The sequence below is a fragment of the Panicum virgatum genome, chromosome 1K (genome assembly GCF_016808335.1).
Source record: "Panicum virgatum strain AP13 chromosome 1K, P.virgatum_v5, whole genome shotgun sequence".
In the NCBI taxonomy this organism is placed as follows: Eukaryota; Viridiplantae; Streptophyta; class Magnoliopsida; order Poales; family Poaceae; genus Panicum; species Panicum virgatum.
In genome coordinates, this window is record NC_053136.1 from 28412986 (window position 1) to 28431213 (window position 18228).

The 18228-nt window shown below is 48.3% G+C and overlaps 3 protein-coding genes across 3 annotated transcripts; 2 read left to right on the top strand and 1 right to left on the bottom strand.

Moving 5' to 3' along the window:
• Positions 1 to 69: 69 nt before the first annotated feature.
• LOC120654234 (formin-like protein 14) lies at positions 70 to 2154 on the bottom strand. The gene is made up of 3 exons (XM_039931757.1): positions 1761 to 2154; positions 1156 to 1427; positions 70 to 582 (listed from the first exon to the last, which is right to left on the bottom strand). Exons 1-3 carry the CDS (start codon positions 2152 to 2154, stop codon positions 70 to 72), a joined length of 1179 nt encoding a protein of 392 aa, XP_039787691.1.
• A 2518-nt stretch (positions 2155 to 4672) lies between these two features.
• LOC120701276 (pentatricopeptide repeat-containing protein At4g33990-like) lies at positions 4673 to 8178 on the top strand. The gene is made up of 2 exons (XM_039985394.1): positions 4673 to 6934; positions 7771 to 8178. The coding sequence occupies exon 1, from the start codon at positions 4724 to 4726 to the stop codon at positions 6524 to 6526; it is 1803 nt and encodes a 600-aa protein (XP_039841328.1). The 5' UTR covers positions 4673 to 4723; the 3' UTR covers positions 6527 to 6934; positions 7771 to 8178.
• An 832-nt stretch (positions 8179 to 9010) lies between these two features.
• LOC120701288 lies at positions 9011 to 17666 on the top strand. The gene is made up of 2 exons (XM_039985404.1): positions 9011 to 9348; positions 16624 to 17666. The coding sequence occupies exon 2, from the start codon at positions 16665 to 16667 to the stop codon at positions 17436 to 17438; it is 774 nt and encodes a 257-aa protein (XP_039841338.1). The 5' UTR covers positions 9011 to 9348; positions 16624 to 16664; the 3' UTR covers positions 17439 to 17666.
• The last annotated feature ends 562 nt before the right edge of the window (positions 17667 to 18228 follow it).

The window sequence follows — 18228 nt, forward strand, 5'->3', positions numbered from 1 at the left end:
ACACACTCGCATATATATGTATAACATGCACACCTTAATTCTATGAAACTTCTTGGAGACCGTCTTTGATCAGTCACTGGCATTGCCGTCCTCGACGCCATCGCGGCCGCCGCTGGCCTCGGTCGTGACCTCCCGGAGCAGCAGCCGCAGGCACCTCCTGTAGACGCCGGCGTTCGTCTCGATCAGCTCCACGGACGTCGCCGTTTCCTCCGCGCGCAGCAGCCAGCCTGTCTCCGCCAGCTCGCGGGTCCTCGTCCACGCCACGCCGTCGTGGAGCCTGAACCGCTCGCCGCCGCCCGTGGCCAGCTCGCCGGCCCGCGGGTTAGCTCCCACACCCTCACCTCGCCGTCCTCGGAGCACGACACCAGATTCCTGCACCCGTTGGCCAGGGACACCGCGACGAGCGCCGCGGCGCTGGCGTTGCCGTCGCTCGATCGCGTGCGAGGCTGTGGCCGTCACGGCGTTCGTGCCCGGCGGGGTGTTGAGGGACGCGGCCGTCTGAGCAGCCGGCGTAGAGGCTGCTCGTGGGGTCCAGGCAGTGACCAGCTCTTTCTCCCGGCAAGAGCCAAAGAGCTGAGAAGTCTTTGATCAAATAGCAGAAATAATTCAGAAACGAGTAACTGATTAATTTCACTTAATCTAAGAAAATGGCAGGTTCCTTACTGCAGCAACAGCACGACTCTTGACTTATTTAATCAAAAGTTAGCATCCGTAAAAAAAATGGACATAGCAATGTACAGTGCTCTCTGTAAAAGTAGTGACGAATCCGGTTCAAAAAAAAAGTAGTGACGAACGCTAGATGAAGAATACAAGCAGATCAAATCATGATAAATCCCTACCAGCACCTCCAACTGCCTAATCGCACGTTTCAGAATTCAGATAACGGGGAAGCAAGAAGAACATGAGAAACGCTCAAAGAAATCAACCGGTTGATGATCTCTGCCAGAAAGTTTACAAATAGTCATTCAAACATACATATAAATCATTAGAAGTTAACAGGATTTACACAAACCATGCTGACAACTTGTTCGCCCAATAACATAGGATAGCTTGAGACTCGAGGCAATTCATCATGAACTATGTCAGACAAAAAACAGACTGTTCATCATGAACGGACAAGCGACGGATCCGGCGGAATCAAGCAGCAGCCCGGGCCTGGTTCTCCATCTCCGGCAAGAGGCTGCGGATGAGGCGCAGGCTTTTCCCCCCGGTAGTCGGCCTCGGCGCTGGCCGCATCTCCTTCATCCGCGCGGCAGCTGCGGTGGCGGACGAGCTGGGGGCGCTGTACGGAGGCAGGGATGGCGGCGGAGTTGTCGGCGACGGCGAGGGTTTGATCATCCTGACGTGTTGGCGCGGGACGTGGACGGTGCCGTAGGGGTCACCGGGCGGCCAGTTGCCGTCGTAGATGACCTCGTAGCCTCCATGGACTGGCGACACGATCATCGCTCTGAGCCAGAACACGAGAACCTCCCCAGTCTTCAGCGTCGTGGTCCTCGTGCGGACACTAACCTCAGTACCGGGCAGGGTTAACCATTTCGTTTTCCGGTCAAATCCCGGTGTTTACCGGAAACGAAATTTCGTTCCGAAATTTCGGTAAATTTCGGCGAATTTCGGTGAATTTCGGTCGAAATTTGTTGAATTTTGAATTTGAAAACGAAATTTTTCGAAAAATACCGAAATTTCGAATCCCGGTAACTAGCGGAAACGGAAAATTTTCCGAAATTTCGGCGAAATTTCGCCGAAATTGTTAACCCTGGTACCGGGCCTCATGTGCTCGTCGGTCCCGAGGGTGGACGGGCTCGCGGACTGGATCGAGGATGGGGTGGAGCGGGGCGGCGGCGGCGGCGGCGTGGAGGGGGAGATGACGGTGGGGCGCGGCGAAGGGTGGGGGGGACGAGGCCGCGGCGGGCGCGGCGCGTGGGTGCCGGCGGAGGAGCCTGGTGGGGGCTTTGAGGCGGTGGACGACGGATCCTCCTGGCGTGGTGCACGAGGGCGTGGCTCCCGGCCCGTGTAGCGAGAAACCTCAAGCGGCGGCGGCGGGGATGGCTTGCTGGCGGCCGATCTCTTGGGCGCCAGGGGCCTGGGCCTCCTGCGCTGGAGCTCGCGGCGGATGCTCTGCATGCCGGACGAGGAGGAGCGCGGCAGCATCACCATGGTGTCGGAGCCGATCCGGATCGAGGAAAGGGCGATGGCGAGAGCGCGGAGCTGTGGGGGCTGTGGGGGGTGGATGGATCGGATCGAGCAGAGGAGGAGGAGGATGAGCGGAGGAAGGCGAGAGAGAGAGAGCAGAGGTGGGCGTGGGGATTGCGCGCGAGGGGAAGAGCGTAGGATTTAAGCGGATGGTTTGCAGATCGGGCCGGGCGAGGCGGTTTCGGACGAGTCCGATCGGAAGTGGAATTGATGGGCCAGTTGCCGTGAGTGCCAAGTTGAATGGACTGGGGCTGGATGGTTTCCAGCTGTTGGGCCGGGGGATCCATCTCGCTGCTTGATCGACTAGGCCACAGGCCCATTAATTGCCCTATTTATTTCCATTTTCAGATCATCCATTGGATTGAAATTTCTTGAGATCAACTTTCTCCCGTTTGACAAGTTAAATGGGTGGAAAATTCTTTCATAAAAGATGAAAATATGATGTTTGTTTTTAGGGAAAAGTCCAATTTTCACTCTTGAATTATCGCAAAAGTCTGATTTTCAACCTTCAACTGCGAAACCGAACAACATAGGTCATTCAACTGTCAAAACCGGGCAAATTTGGCTCTTTGGTGGTTTTGAAAGTGATTTTGCATTTTCTAAAAAAATTAAATAAATATAATTAGATCTAAAAAATTATAACTAATTTATTTTAAATTAGAAAAATATAAAACACGATCAGGGGATGAAATGGACCCCACCCGTATTTCATTAAGAGGAAGCGACTTCGGCTCCTCACCCGGCCGAGAAACCCGCCGAACCCTGGCCCATATCCATAAGGGACCATGCCTTGTGGCGAGCACATCGAGGGAGATTTTTTTACCCTACGGACCGGAAATTTGTCCCACATGTGATTCGAACTCCGACCGTGGGGTGCTGCTGGACCAGCCGACCAACTAGTCGTAGGAACCTTAGGCTAAATCAGAAAAATATATTCCCCAAATATATCACGTGCGGCATTCGAAATGCTTGCAGACCGCTGCAATCTACACCGTTGAACGTGTCCTAATGCGATCAGGTTGTTGTCACGAAACCAAACGAAAATAAGCTCTTAAAAAATATGTAATGCATGAAAATTCATAATACATGTACCAACATCTGGATAGGGAAACAATATGCTCATCATGCAGTCCTGCCCGGAATCTCTCTAGCTCTGTGCCAATCTTAAACAAACACAAAACACATCTAACCACCATTAGTACTAAATTCAATATTGTTGATAACGACTCTTTTTACAAAGCAAACTACCTTTTGAGGATGACATCAACCAACCAGAGAAAAACCCAAGACGCTAATGATATTAAGACACCCTGCAATAGAGACGGAAGAATACCAGACACTGTCCACAATCAAACCTAATCTGAAGTTAAAACTAACAAACGTAATTGGTGCCGATGCTGGCAAGGTATTGATGCGCCTAAAATTCCATATTGCAGCATGTGATTGTACCCGAGGCTGCATAGCCTAACCTACAAAGAAAGTATAATCTAGAATATGCTTACTCTTAAGCTTGCTTATTCTATATGCCAAGTGCGAATCTTTAATTTGAAACTTTAGTCATCTATCAGATGTTCAAGGAGTCAAGGAAGAGTAATAGATAAGTTTAAGTATCACTAAATTTTCATCCCTTTCAAAAAAAAGAAAATATCACCTGGCCCACCAGGATTGTGTACAATGAAGGCTTAATTGAAACAATAATTCATTTGGGCAGTAATCCATGTTATTCAGAAATTGCTAAAGGAACCTCTTTCTCACATAATTAATAGATTATAGTGTTTTATTGCATAAATAAATTCAAAAAAATAAACTCAATCCTACATTAGTTTCTTATTTACCATAATAGAAGGCTGCTTTTCACACCCCAAACATCTTTTATAATATTATTGCAACTTCATGCAGTGAAGTGCTACGTGCCAAAAAAAATGAACGAAGAGAAGGGATTAAGTCATTTGTCAAATATGTGCTTGCTTTTAGGATGCAAGAAGGAAGAAGAGGGACGGAGGCAAGGAGAGGAAGTCATCGTGGACCTTATCCTCTTGAGCCGAGAGCTTAAATGTCCGTACAAAAATACAGAACCTCTTGTATGTCTGCAGCTGGGCTCAAATCAATCAGAAGTGTATCCCATGGCATTCTCATGTGAAACGCGGAATTGTAATGATTTCTTTTCAAATAGATGAATAGTAAGTACTCTTTTTATTTTATATTATAAGTTGTTGGATCTTTTTAACTCTAAGTTTGACCACTCATTTTATTTAATTTTTTATTGTATAAAATATCACTTTTTTGTTGTAGTTTTATTTTTTTTAAAGAAAGTTCTTCAAAATGGACTTAAATTTGATTATATTTGCATAAATTTTTTGAATAAGATGAGTGGTCAAATTTAATGTTAAAAAGTCAAACGAGCTATAATTTGAAACGGAGAGATTACCAAAGATTGAAAATTATAATGGGAGTGATAAAAAAACCCACACCCTTTAGATTTGTGTACGCAAAGAAGGCTCACGCATGCGCGTCCCTCCACCATCCTCCCGGCATGAGCACCGCCCCGGCGGCCGCCGCCCTGAACCACTGGAACCGCCTGATCCAGCTGGCCGCCGCATCGGGCTCCTACGCCGACTGCCTCCGCCTCTACGCGGGCTCCCTCCTCGCCGCGGGCCTCAGCGGCGACGCCTCCACCTTCCCTTCCCTCGCCAAGTCCTGCGCCGCGCTGCGCCTGCCCGGCCTCGGCCGCGCCATCCACGCCCGCGCCTTCCTTGCGGGCGCCGCCGTCTCCCGCGACGCCTTCGTCCGCACCGCGTTGATAGACATGTACGCCAAGTGCGGCCGCCTCCCCGACGCGCGCAGCCTGTTCGACGAAACGCCGCGCTCGAGCCGGACGCTGGTCGCCTGGAACTGCATGGTCTCGGCGTACGGCAGGAGCTCTCAGATGGATGAGGCCGTCGCGGTGTTCAACGCCATGCGGCGCGCGGAAGTCAGACCCAGTGGGAGCACCCTCGTCGGCCTTCTGTCAGGCTGCGCGGACTCCGTGTCCGCAAGGAACATAGGCGTGTGCCTCTACGGGTATAGCGTCAAATCAGGGCTTGATGCGGATTTGCTTGTCTTGAACTCGGTGCTTACCATGCTCGTACGTGGCAACCAGCTGGAGACTGCACAGTGGCTGTTTGATCGTGTGGAGAACAAGTCTGTGGTTACTTGGACTGCAATGGCATCGGGTTATTTGGCAGCAAAGGACTGTGTAAAAGTGTTTGATCTGTTCAGAGTCATGCGGATGACAGAGCAGAGTATGGATTCAGTGGTGCTTATCAATCTGACCACAGCTGCAACACTGTTTGGAAACCTGTTGGTGGCTAAGGGTGTGCATGCTCTTGTGATCACGGGTGGTTTTCAGTTCCAGGATGATCTGGCAGCATCCTTGGTAAATTTGTACACCAGTTGTGGGGATCCTTTGGCTGCTAAAGAGGTATTTGATTCAGTTCCCAGCAAGAACGTTGTGTTGTGGACATCAATGCTAAATGGATATGTCGAATGTGGTTATCCGGACCAGGCCCTGGAATTATTTGATGCCATGTTGTGTGCAAGGGTAGAACCAAACAGAGCAACTTTATTGGCGGTTCTTTCAGCATGCGCTAATTTGGGATCCCCTAATCTTGGCCAAAAGGTTGAGGAGCATGTAATAGCAATTGGACTGCAGTCAGATCTGCAAGTTTCCACTGGACTAATAGATATGCAGTGCAAGTGTGGGCGCATTCAGCATGCTAGAAAAATATTTGACAGTGTTTCTAATAGGGACCTAGCTATCTGGAGTGCCATGATTAATGGCTATGCTTGCAACGGCGAAGGCAGTGAGGCTCTCGCCCTTTTCAGTGAGATGCAAAACAGGGGTGTTCGACCAGATGCCTTTGTCTTTACTCATGTTCTAACAGCATGCAACCATTCTGGTTTAGTAGATGAAGGTCTGAATTGCTTTCACAGCATGACGGTGGAATATGGTATCAAACCTTCTATCGAACATTATATGTGCATGATGGATTTGCTTTCTAAAGCTGGTCATCTTAGTAGTGCTATGAAGTTCTTTAAGGAAATGCCAGTTCAGTTGCGAAACCAGGTTTTGGCTCCTCTTATCAGTGCACACAAAGTTCATGGTGTCGATTCATCCATATACTTTGTATCAGAGGAACTTTTGAACCTGGACTCCCAAGATTCTGGCCACTGTGTCCTAATTTCTAATATGCTTAGTTGCTTAGGTGAGTGGAAGAAGGCCAGAAATTATAGAAGGCTAATAAGCAAAGGATTAGTCAAGAAACCTGGTTGGAGTTACATTGAGATGGGTACCTAATAGTCTAATTGATTTATATTTGTATACAAAACCCATATACACATTCTGTGAATCCTAACAGATGACGTGTTCTTTCAAGCTTAACGAAAGCACTTTTGGGACAAGCTCAATTAAGGTTGGAGAATTGATTCTTCATGGACTGAATTTGAATCTGTATTTCTGATATTACACACTTACAAGTTACAATAGTGTGGTGCTGAAATTTGAAATTTGCATCCAACCCATTGATTTGGTGCGACCAAATGCAAAGACAGCGCAGAACACCCAATCAGAGTCAATTGTCCAGATTGAGGCTTAATGAGGGTAATCCTGAAGGGCTTTCCTAATGTTAGTTGCTATTGTCCATAAACTTCTTAACAGAACACTGCTAAAGAAAATTTCCATATCTACCAAGAGTTGCAGCATATGGTAAGGCCTTAACATGAGTTGCATGAAAATATTACATTTTTTTCTCCATTTGATGATTATCAGCAATTTACCTTATGGAATCATTATCTTCATTCTGAACCAGCTTTTTGCATTTTAGGGACTTCTGCAATCCCTTAGACTCACTGTTAACTCAGCTTAAGTACTACATGTAGTTTGGAGTTGACTTGTAGCAAGAACCAGTGCTGCATCAGGGACTAAGCAGTGCAGCATTTAGAGCAAAACAGGATTAGTTGTCAACTTCTGTGTTACTTATTGCAGACCGAGCCTAGCTCGGTTGGTGGAGACTCCCGGTGGGGAGCTCACCCGCCCGGGCTCGAACCCGGACGTGCATGCTTATTAAGCCTCCAATGAGGCCGGGGCGTGGCGAGACCTTCTTCTAAAAAAAACCTCTGTGTTACTTATTGAGAATGCATTAACTTCCAAACTCTTGCTTTATTTTCGCTCCTATGGATTGAAAAAAGTTAGAACTGTGAAGGAAACAATTCATCATCCAATTTCTCAATTGTTATGGTATTTAAATAGGAGAAAATATTCCTAGTGTGAACCTTCTCTTTTGTAAAAGAACTTGTAGGATCGCACCCGACTGAAGATAATATTTTAACTGGGTCAAGAAGTGTACAATGAAGGTCTGTAAAACCAGAAAAATATTGTGGTCGCAACTGGAAAAAGATATATGAAACAATTAACTGTATTGGTGGAAAATAAGATAATGCTCCCTGTGAATGTTAGATAAATAATGAGATGTCTTATTTAGTATTTTGTTCATATTGGCTCACTCCAGTTATGAAACTCATGTTTTCATTGTTCGCACGCAGCATTTCTTGCTAGGGAAGCTGTGGGGCTGCAGGAATACACTGTCCCATAATTTAGACCTGTGGCGCCAGAAGTCAATGTTGTAAAGGTAAATATTCTGACAGATTTTTCAGGACTTTCCATCTTTTCAGGTCGATGGTTGCTTCAAGCATATGGGTTGTACAAAATGAACAGGCATAAAACATACCAGGGGCTTGGATAACTACTTTTTGTAGTTCCCTTTTTTTATATTAAATTATGAATTATCCCTATGTAAATACATAGCATCAATTGGAATGTATTTTGCCAAAATATTTTTAACCTGTCGTTTACTTGTCCCCAATGCGTGCAATCTTGTGCTGCAGTGTAGAATTGATAATTGACGAAACTGTTCCGTCCTTGCTGCTGAGTGCATGATCTTTTGAGTTAAACTGGTAACTACTGCTTCTGATTTTTTTTTACGGTGAATGGATGGCCATTAAACTGCCTTTTTCAATGTAGCAAATGAATACTGATCACCGCCATGATCACCTGATGTCTCTGTGTATGCAACTCAACATGGTTTTAGACTGAAGTGCGAAAGGTTGGGCGGCCGAGTTGGCTAGCTCAGCCTGGTAGCGTCGCTCCTAGAAGGTCGTGAGTTTGAATCCCAGCTGGGACAAATTTTCGCTTGTGGGTAAAAAAAATCCCCTCACTGTGCTTGCCGCACTAAAGATGTAGTAACGATTGTTCCAAACTGTGATTCAAACATGAAATATTAGAAGAAAGGTGATAATATTAGTAACGATTGTTCCAAACTGTGATTCAAACATGAGATATTAGAAGAAAGGTGATAATATTCGCTCTGTTCGGCTGGCTATAGCTGGCGGTTGGTGTTGATTTGTTGTGAGAGAAAAATACTGCTGGCTGGTTGGTGGCTGGTGCTGATTTGGTACGAGAGAAAAGCACTGCTACTGGTTGCCAGCAAAATAAAGAAATTGGAGCTAGCATAACCCATCTAAAAGAAGACGATATTGATAGTAACTCCATCTATAAGAGCTACTCTCGTATGCATGTCTACACGTATATACACAATTAAATGTTCTTTCGACCTGCTCAGCAGGTTCAACCTCCCCAGACCACGCTAAATTTTGGGCCAAAATTCTTTTACTAGTTTGATTTTTCACGGCCGAAAATAAAGAAAAGGCCCAACAGGCAACAACGGCCTGCTAACATGTCCCCACTTCCCCGTCAGCGGTCAGCCCGAGCCGGCGTCTCGACTCGCGAGTTGCGACTTGCGAGTTGCGAGTTGCGACACGCCTCCCCGAGACGCCCCCGCTCGGCCGCTCCTGCTCCTCATCTGTGGGACGGCGCCACGCCGCCGCCGCCAGCCGCGGAGTCACTCGACGCCATAGAGCCTCGTCGCAACTCCTCCAGCACCGCCACGCGCCAGGCCGGCTGCGCAGCAGCGCGCCAGGGCCCGAGCGCCGGGCCTCCCGATCCGGACCCTGCCGTGTGCTGTCCCTGGCTCCCTGCGACCCTGCGGCTCGGCAGCTGCGCCCGCCTATCGCCAGACGGCAGCCGCCCCTACGCCCTACTCTGCTGCTGCAAGTCTGCATCTGGTGAGTATGGATTTGGTTAATTGTTTAGCTTAGCCTGAAATTGGTATGTTAGTCAGTGTTTCGATGGTTAAGGATTTGCTTTGCTTTTGTTCCAAAAATAAAGGGATTTCCGTAGCTAGTTAGCCTAGCCTGAACTCAGAGCCTGAGATATTTTCTCCAATGTAAGCGAGGGTGACATAGTTGACACTTTCATGGCCACGAGGAAGCATAAAGCGACAGCCCTATACTAGTATTGACGTATTGTAATCTTCGGGGCCGTAATCTTGTATTTATGCAAGACCTTATCTATGTTTACGTTTTTTATATTGTAATTTTTGTAAATATCAAGCTTATATATTTGTTGAATTGAAGGTATTATGAGACCTTTATAAGAATTTTGTAGTTGTGCTACCTAATTATAAATTGGATTATACAGTAATATATATTAGAAGTTATTTGCTGGACACGCCCTAGGTTCAAATCCTGAGTCCACCATATCGCCACTGCTTGCCGTCCATAGCCCACCACCTAACTAGCTTTCCTCCTGCTAAATCGAATGAAGGGGTTGGTGCTGCTAAGAATCCAAATACCTGAGCCCTAACGGCTCTGCCATGGCCACTATCGCAAATATCTATACTATGCGGAGAGAGTTAATGTTGTATTTATGGCTTGGGCCGTGTCTCTATATCTGTGCTTGCCGTCTGCATCCAATGTTACCCTAGTGGTAATTATGAATTATCAAGGGCCTTGGATAAATTCAGACCGAAGGTACTTAGGGAAATAGATTTTTTTCCCTAAAAAGAATGAAACTATAGCTATAAGAAAAATATAATATAAAGGTACTTTTCTATATTAAAACTGGTTAGACCTAACATAATATAACTTAGAAGAAAACTAGAAATACTTATATTTTGGGACCAAGGGATGTCAGTTCTTGACTGAACGATCTGGGTGCAAAACGGTATTGTGTCAAAATTAACGAACTAATAGGAAAACCTGAAAATAATGTTTGAAAAAATAACTAGAAAGTACAATCATAGCCAAAGGTCTTCCCAAAATAATCATCATACGAGTGATGAACTCCACATTTCGCATACCCTCTTTCCTGATTTCCTCCCTTCTCGCATCGGCGTGGGGCAGACATCCAATCCGCTCATAGATTAGTTGGCTCCTTCTTTCGTTGATTGGGTTAGGAGTCCACCCTAGTTTGCTTGGACTATTAATATTTGTTTTACTGCAGAATCTATCTCCCCTAACCTTCCCACACCCCCCCCAACCTCCAGCCCACCCACCCCACCCCCAGGTTACTGCAGATTTGCTTGCCACGTGGCGGAAGACGGATGAGCTAACACTGGTGACTTGTTTTCTCTCGAATTTTTGGGGTTCCACTGAAGCTTAACTCTGCTGCAGTTTTAGAGAAGGTTGGGACTTGGGACCTCTTAGTGCTATTTAAGTCAGCGAAACTTCTTTGGTGCTATACACCAAAATATACAATCTTTTAGGAGCTAGATGTCCAATTTTCTCCTAGTTATATTCATTTTGCTCCAATGGTGGAAAACACTTTTGCTGTGTCATGTTCATCTAAAATGCTAATTCTTTTGCCCTCATGGAAATCTTTTAGTGGAAAACTGGTGTGTATCAGGCCAACTTGTGGCAGGTATGCTTTTCTCTAAGGGATTTAGCATAGCCTACTTCCTCGGATGAACAACATGGCATTCTTTGACTTTTAAAGAAAGATTTAGAATTAGTAATGGCTTATTTGCAGTGGCAGACAAGTGCACATTTGTCAGGACTGTTTCATCCCCATGGATTCAACCAAGAAACGAATTTCCTGGACCCCAAATTGCCATCAAATTCATTGACCACATTGCTAGCCACATTCATTGGTTATGAACTTAGTAGTATCCCTACCACATGATTAGCGAAGATTCTAGTTAAACTAGCACAGCTGCATTTTGATGATTTCTGATTTAGGTCAACGGAGTTCTGTTAGTACTAAAACTATGCTTAGGAGATGTGAAATCATGCTCGATCAATTCCAAATATGTTTTACTTTAGCTTTTGGAATCCACGTGAGCATATTTACTAGAATAGCTCCCTAATCGTGGTACTGACAAAACACTCCACTAGCTAAAGTAAGAAACATTTGCCCAATTACTTAGCACAAAAATGGCAGGTGGATGCTCATGGCCATGGGAGCATGTTTTTTTTTATGCATTTTGTCTTTTTCTCTAGATCCTGGATTTGCTGCCTTGTATCTATTAGCTTCTATTAAAATAATTCGCTATCTGTTGCTGTTAATTATACTCATCCATGTTATTTCTGTTATTTGTTGAAAATAAAGAAAGGAGCTCACTGTAACATCAATAAGTTTATAGATATTAAAAGAAATCCTTAGGTAACATCAGGGACCAAGGTGTAAGGAAACTCTTACTATCATGGTTAATTTGCGAAGATATTAAAGTACCACCATGCTTGATAGTTAAAGAAGAAATATAACCATGTTTTTTTTTATAAAATCTTACTTCAGAGAAAATTTGAATATTACACTCCAGTTTGCTTGCCTAGTGGTGCTCATTGCACTAAGATTTGTTACTTGATTTGATTTAAATGCAATCCATTGTTCATTTTATTAAATAAGCAAAAAAATTCCAGTACAATCCTTTATCTTAATACAGTCTTTGCTTATAATTACATGTTTTTAAGCAGAAATTAAATGGTAGACACTTTAGAAACATAGAGATAAGTATAGAAAAGAAATAGCATGAAGGGTGTTGGTGTATATTGAACCCATGTATAGAGGCTCATCTAGAGGCCCATGTATAGGAACTATATATCCCACCCTTCTAGGGTTTGGAGGAATACACACAATTATTCTCTCCATCATGGTATCATTAGCCTAGGTCTCTCTCCCCTCTCTCCTCTCTCTCTCCAGCCGCCAGCAGCAGCCGCCGCCTCCGGCTCATGGCCGGCCGGCCGCCGGCCTCCTCCTCCTCCCTTCCCCTCTCCTCCTTCCCTCCTCTCCCTTCCTCTACTCCGCGCGCCACGTGGGCCGCCGCCCCTTCCTCTGCTCCTGTTGCCGCCGCCACCTAGAGCCGCGGAGGTGCTGCCGCCGCCAGGGCTGCGGGGGCCGCCGCCGTCGGGCCTCCCTGGGCTCCGATCTGGCCGGCCCCGCCCCGTCCCGCCGCCTCCCCTGCTCTGGGTGGTCCGGGCGCCGCCGCCTCCCCTGCTCTGGGAGCCGGCATCGCTCGGCCTGGTGCTGGGGCCGGTCCGGCCGGCCCTTGGCGCGCGCCTGCGCCCTTGCCTGGCCCTGGTGCCGCCGGACCCTGCCCCTGCCTGGCCACCGGCGCCGCTGGATCCACGGGCCCGTGGCCGCCCCTGGGAGCCGCCGCCGCCGCCTCGCCCCTGCATGGCCCTGGCGCCGCCGGTGCGGCCCCAGGCGCGCGCCTGCGCCTTGGCAGCCGACGCGTGGCCGCCGCCGCGGGCGGACTCCCTCCCCCTTCTCCTGGCGGCGCGCTGCCCCTGGCCCCGAGCGCCGCCGTCGACGCCCCGCCGGCGCGCCGTGACGCGGAACGTGCGAGTGGCAGTGGGCGTCCGTCCATCCCGGACCCCGCCCGGCGTGCCCTCCTCTGGCCGGCGTCTGCGCCGTCGCTGCCCCGGCCGGTCCTGGCGCGGGCGCGGGCGCCCAAGATGCGGGGGCCGCCACTGCCGCCACTCCTCTGGCCGCGCCAAGCGCCGCCACTGCCGCCGTTTCCGCCGCCCTCCGCGCCGCAGCCCAGGGCGCGAGGGCCGCGGGCGTGTCTGGCGCCACCGCCGCCGTTGCCCGGGCCGCCCAGGCTACGCCACGCGCGGTCCCGGTGCCTTCTCCTGCACCTGCGCGGTATGCTCAGCCGGTGCAGATGTACCGGTGTCGTTCGGCGCCGACACCGGCACCGCCGTGGTACGCCCTGCCGGTGCAGGTGTGCCGGCGCCGACACCGGTGACGCCTCCGGCTTCGGAGGCTCCTGCAGCGCCTACACCGGAGCCGTCGCCACCACCGCCTCCACCGGCTCCCTCTCGAACCGAGCCGGCGGTGTACCACCCGCCAGTCATCCATCAGGATGCTCGGCATATCCATCCCATGGTGACTCGGCGGATGGCGTCTCAGGCCGGAACTCTCTCCGCCGCCGAGGGAGAGCCGCGGGTCTCTCCGGTACCCTCCTCTGTTCGTGACGCCTTGGCGGATCCTCACTGGCGTCGCACGATGGAAGAGGAGTACGCGGCACTTCTCGCCAACCAAACGTGGGACCTCGTGCCGCATCCGTCTGGTTGCAATGTGATCACTGGCAAGTGGATCTGGACGCATAAGCGTCGGGCTGACGGCACAATGGAGCGCTACAAGGCTCGCTGGGTTCTCCGGGGATTCACCCAACGGCCTAGTGTGGACTATGATGAGACCTTCAGTCCAGTGGTGAAACCTGCTACTGTGCGCACGGTTCTCTCGCTTGCGCTCTCTCGCTCTTGGCCTGTGCACCAGCTGGATGTGAAGAATGTCTTTCTTCATGGCACTCTGTCAGAGACAGTCTACTGCTCTCAGCCAGCGGGATTTGTGGACTCCAGTCGTCCGGACATGGTCTGCCGGCTCAACAAATATCTCTATGGTTTGAAGCAGGCTCCTCGGGCTTGGTATTCTCGGTTTGCTACGTTCTTCCTGACATTGGGGTTCACCGAGGTCAAGTCTGACACGTCTCTCTTCGTCTACCGCCGTGGGGATGAGACTGCCTATCTGCTGCTCTATGTCGATGACATTGTGCTCACAGCCTCCAGTTAGCAATTGCTTCAGAGTGTCAACGCCTCTCTGCAGCAGGAGTTTGCTATGAAGGATCTTGGTCAGCTCCACCACTTCTTGGGCGTCACTGTTGAGCCTCGCCCGTCTGGCCTTCTCCTTCACCAGCGGCAGTACGCTCTTGATATTCTGGAGCGGGCTGGGATGACTGATTGCAAGCCCTGCTCCACTCCTGTCGATACTCAGGCGAAGCTGTCTGCTGGTCTGGGTGATCTGGTGGCCGATCCTACTGCCTACCGGAGTCTAACCGGCGCTTTGCAGTACCTCACCTTCACCAGGCCGGACCTCACCTACGCTGTTCAGCAGGTCTGTCTCCATATACATGATCTCCGGGAGTCACACCTTGCTGTGTTGTAGCGTCTCCTTCGCTACGTCCATGGCACTGTGGACCTCGGCCTAGTTCTTCACCGCTCGTCCTCTGCTGAGCTGGTTGTCTACACCGACGCTGACTGGGCTGGCTGTCCGGACACTCGTCGCTCCACTTCCGGCTACGCCGTCTTTCTGGGCGGCAACCTGGTCTCCTGGTCGTCCAAGCGGCAGCCGGTTGTCTCCCGCTCCAGTGCCGAGGCGGAGTACCGTGCTGTCGTTAACGGCGTGGCGGAGGCGTCCTGGCTACGACAGCTCTTGGCGGAGCTCCACAGCCCGCTCGCCAAGAGCACGCTCGTCTACTGCGACAACGTCAACGCCGTGTATCTCTCCACCAACCCCGTTCAGCATCAGCGGACGAAGCATGTGGAGATAGACTTGCACTTCGTGCGCGACAGGGTCGCCATCGGCGATGTTCGGGTACTCCATGTCCCGACCACCCTCCAGTTTGCTGACATCTTCACCAAGGGACTACCCTCCTCGACCTTCTCGGAGTTTCGCTCCAGCCTCAACGTAGCAGGTGGCTAGTTGTGGCTGCGGTGGGGTATTTGCCCTTTGTACTTTCTTCTTGTCCAGTCTTGAACACCGCTGCAACGGTTGTTCAGACTGCGGGGGGTGTTGGCTTTCTTGTTGTCCAGTCTTGAACACCGCTGCGCCGGTAGTTCAGACGGGGGGGGGGGGGGGGGTGTTGGTGTATATTGAGCCCATGTATAGAGGCCCATGTATAGGAACTATATATCCCACTCTTCTAGGGTTCGGAGGAATACACACAATTATTCTCTCCATCAAAGGGATCATTGTTTCTGGTTTATCCACTTGATAGTGCAGAAACATTTTTATGGGATGATGAATTGTAAAATAGCCCTGAAACAATTCTTAGCACTTTGGTTTAGGTCCATAGTATATAAATTGCGGCAGGCTGTCTTCCTGGGGGTTATTTAGGCATGAGTTGCATAACCTTTTTTTTCAGATGAGTGACCGAAGCAGCATAGTTATTCTGGCATTTTTCTTGTCCCTTTGAAAGTGTCTTCATAAACAAAAGGAAGAAATGAAGATTTTGCCTAGTTTTGATAAGTTATGGCATCAAATATGACTTTTGGTGCCCAGGTAATATGACATCAAAGAGCTTATTTTTACAATGCTTTTAGTCTGCAGCCCAGGTAATGCTATGTTTATAAGGTCAACAGGAACCAGGCTGGGCCACATAAGCTCAGCTTACTTCTTGTTCAAATAATCAAATTACTCTACACATGTGACTGTTGGTGCTGGAAAAACATGTAGGGATGCTACTTAGTTCACTAATTGCAAAAGAGTTCATAGCTTATTGGTTGTGACTCCTGAGAAGCACCTCCAACACCTTGGTTTGATTCCCCGTGGGGGCAAATTTCAAGGCTGGTTAAAAAACCTCCCTTGCTGGCAACCCATGAAATAGTGGCAGGACGCCGGCTTATGGTAACGGTGGCGGCCGGCCTATGTGAATGGTGCAGTCCTTCCTGGAGGTAGTTATGGGGCGCCGAACCAGGTGGCAGGCACTATAGGGTCTGCACTGTCAGCATTCCATGGGTTTCTCGGTTGGTTGAAGACTGAGGTTTCTTCTTCCAAACATTACCGTGTGGGCGGTCTTCCCCCATCGGCCAAGTTTTTTTGCTGTTCACTGTCGCCTTGTGTATTGCACTAACCAAATATGTTATCATCTTCCCTCCCTACTTTTTGTTCTTCATAATTTTACTGTAATTTTATTACTGGTAAAATATATCCATGGTCCTTAAAACTTTCCGTGGATTCCCACCTAGGTCCATAAACTATCAAAGTGAGTATCTGGGTCGATTTGTCATGTGGTTCACTCTGATTTCACTTCAGGTCCAATTGTGGACCTTGATTCTCACTTGGGATGTACTACTTAAAAAAGTTTGAGGATCCAGATGCTCACTTTAAGAGTTCATGGACCAATATGAGAATCTGGGAAAAGTTTGAGGGTCCTAGATGCACTTTACTCTGTAATTATTCTGTTATCTGGTTACCTATCTTCCTTAAGTTCAGCTTAAAAAGTGATATCTTCTCTAGTCTTACAGTCCAGTTCCCCCCTTTTTTGATCATGTTTGCAGGTACTCCAGGTCACTTCCTAGGGTGCTACTAGATTCTGTGCATGGTCATGACTTCTGAAGATGGAGACATCTTGGTTCTTCTTTCAGAACCAAGTCTAACGGAAGAGCAACTTGAGGCTTCTGAATCTGATGATATACTGCCTGCTATTCTAGAAGCCATTAAATCAAATGCAAAAGCAGTTGAACCTTCACCCGAGGAGGCTGCCTGGGCAGATTCATGTTTCGTGCAGACTTCTGAATTGTCAGAGGATGACTGGGGAGCAATGAGGAATGCCTTGCTTGATGCCCTTGAGAAGCCAATGGAAAGTCCCTTTGATACTTCTGAAGCTGTGCATGACCAAGGCATCCATGCAATCTCAGAGGCAAGACCTCACTCTCTCGATGCTGAAAAAGTTCCTCAGCATGATGATGTGCACATGGAGCAGATGGACAATATTGACGGTGTCAAGGATAGTAGTCAAGCTTGTGAAGTTGGTGATGTAATCAGAGGTGTAGATGAACATGGAAAGCAAATGGATGGTTATGCAGTGAAACCTGAGGATGACAATGAATTGGCTTCACCCGAAGGTCTTGAGCAGACGGAGTTGACAGATTCTATCTTCAAGGTTTGGGATCTGGAGCTGTCTTTTTCCGACGACGATGATGGTGAGCTTGAACTCATAAAGGATCTGAAGAAGCTCCTCAAGGAGAATGGCAGCCCTCCAGAGACTGTGTATCCTACTTCTCCGGATGACGTTGCTAAGCCCCTGGATCAAATAAGCATCGATGAACTTGTGGCGGGCTTGAGTGACTTGTCAATACAACAAACCAACTAGTAAGAGTAGTCAGGTCTGTAGCGCACCTTGATCCATTCAACTGGGATCTTGTGGTTTGCTCTCTTCGGCAGCTTTAGTTGCTTGTTTCACAGGGGTTTTAGACCCATGGTTTAGGCTAACTGTTGACTTGTTGTTCTGTATGATCTCCATGTTGATTGCTGCTAGTACTTGAAATCGGGCAAAAACGAAGATGTTCATTAGATTGAATTATTTTTATTTCGTTCTCTATGTAGCCATGCCCCCTCCTCTCCTTAGGCAGCCACAAACTTCCAAAGTGCTCCCTCGGTTTTTAAAAATATGACATTATGAACTAATTAGGATGTACTAAACGCCATATATTTAAAATGAAGGGGGTACAAAGTTAGCTTTTAGGCATTGAGTTCAGCGATTTGCTTGTAGTGCCCAAGTTTTTTTTTTTTGACAGTCTTGTAGTGCACAAGTTCAAGCCACAAAAGTTGCATCAAAATTTCCAACAATAAAACATACTCGATCTCGGACTAAAAACTTATGTTGTGGGGTTGTTTCGGACTGTTTTGTTACTACACGAAGTCGGTGCAAAACGGGCCGAACTGGTGGTATTAATGCACAAGTTCGTGGCACAAAATTGCGTTGAAGTATTTTGAAATGAACACACCTAATTCACTCAATTGAACCCTAAATTTATATTTTGTGGTATTTTGAACTATTTTTTACTGTGCAAAAATCGGTGCAAAATAAGATGAATCGGTGCCGTTAGCTTTTACAACATAGGGCACGCTTTTGCGACATAGGACACTCGGGATGCATGCAA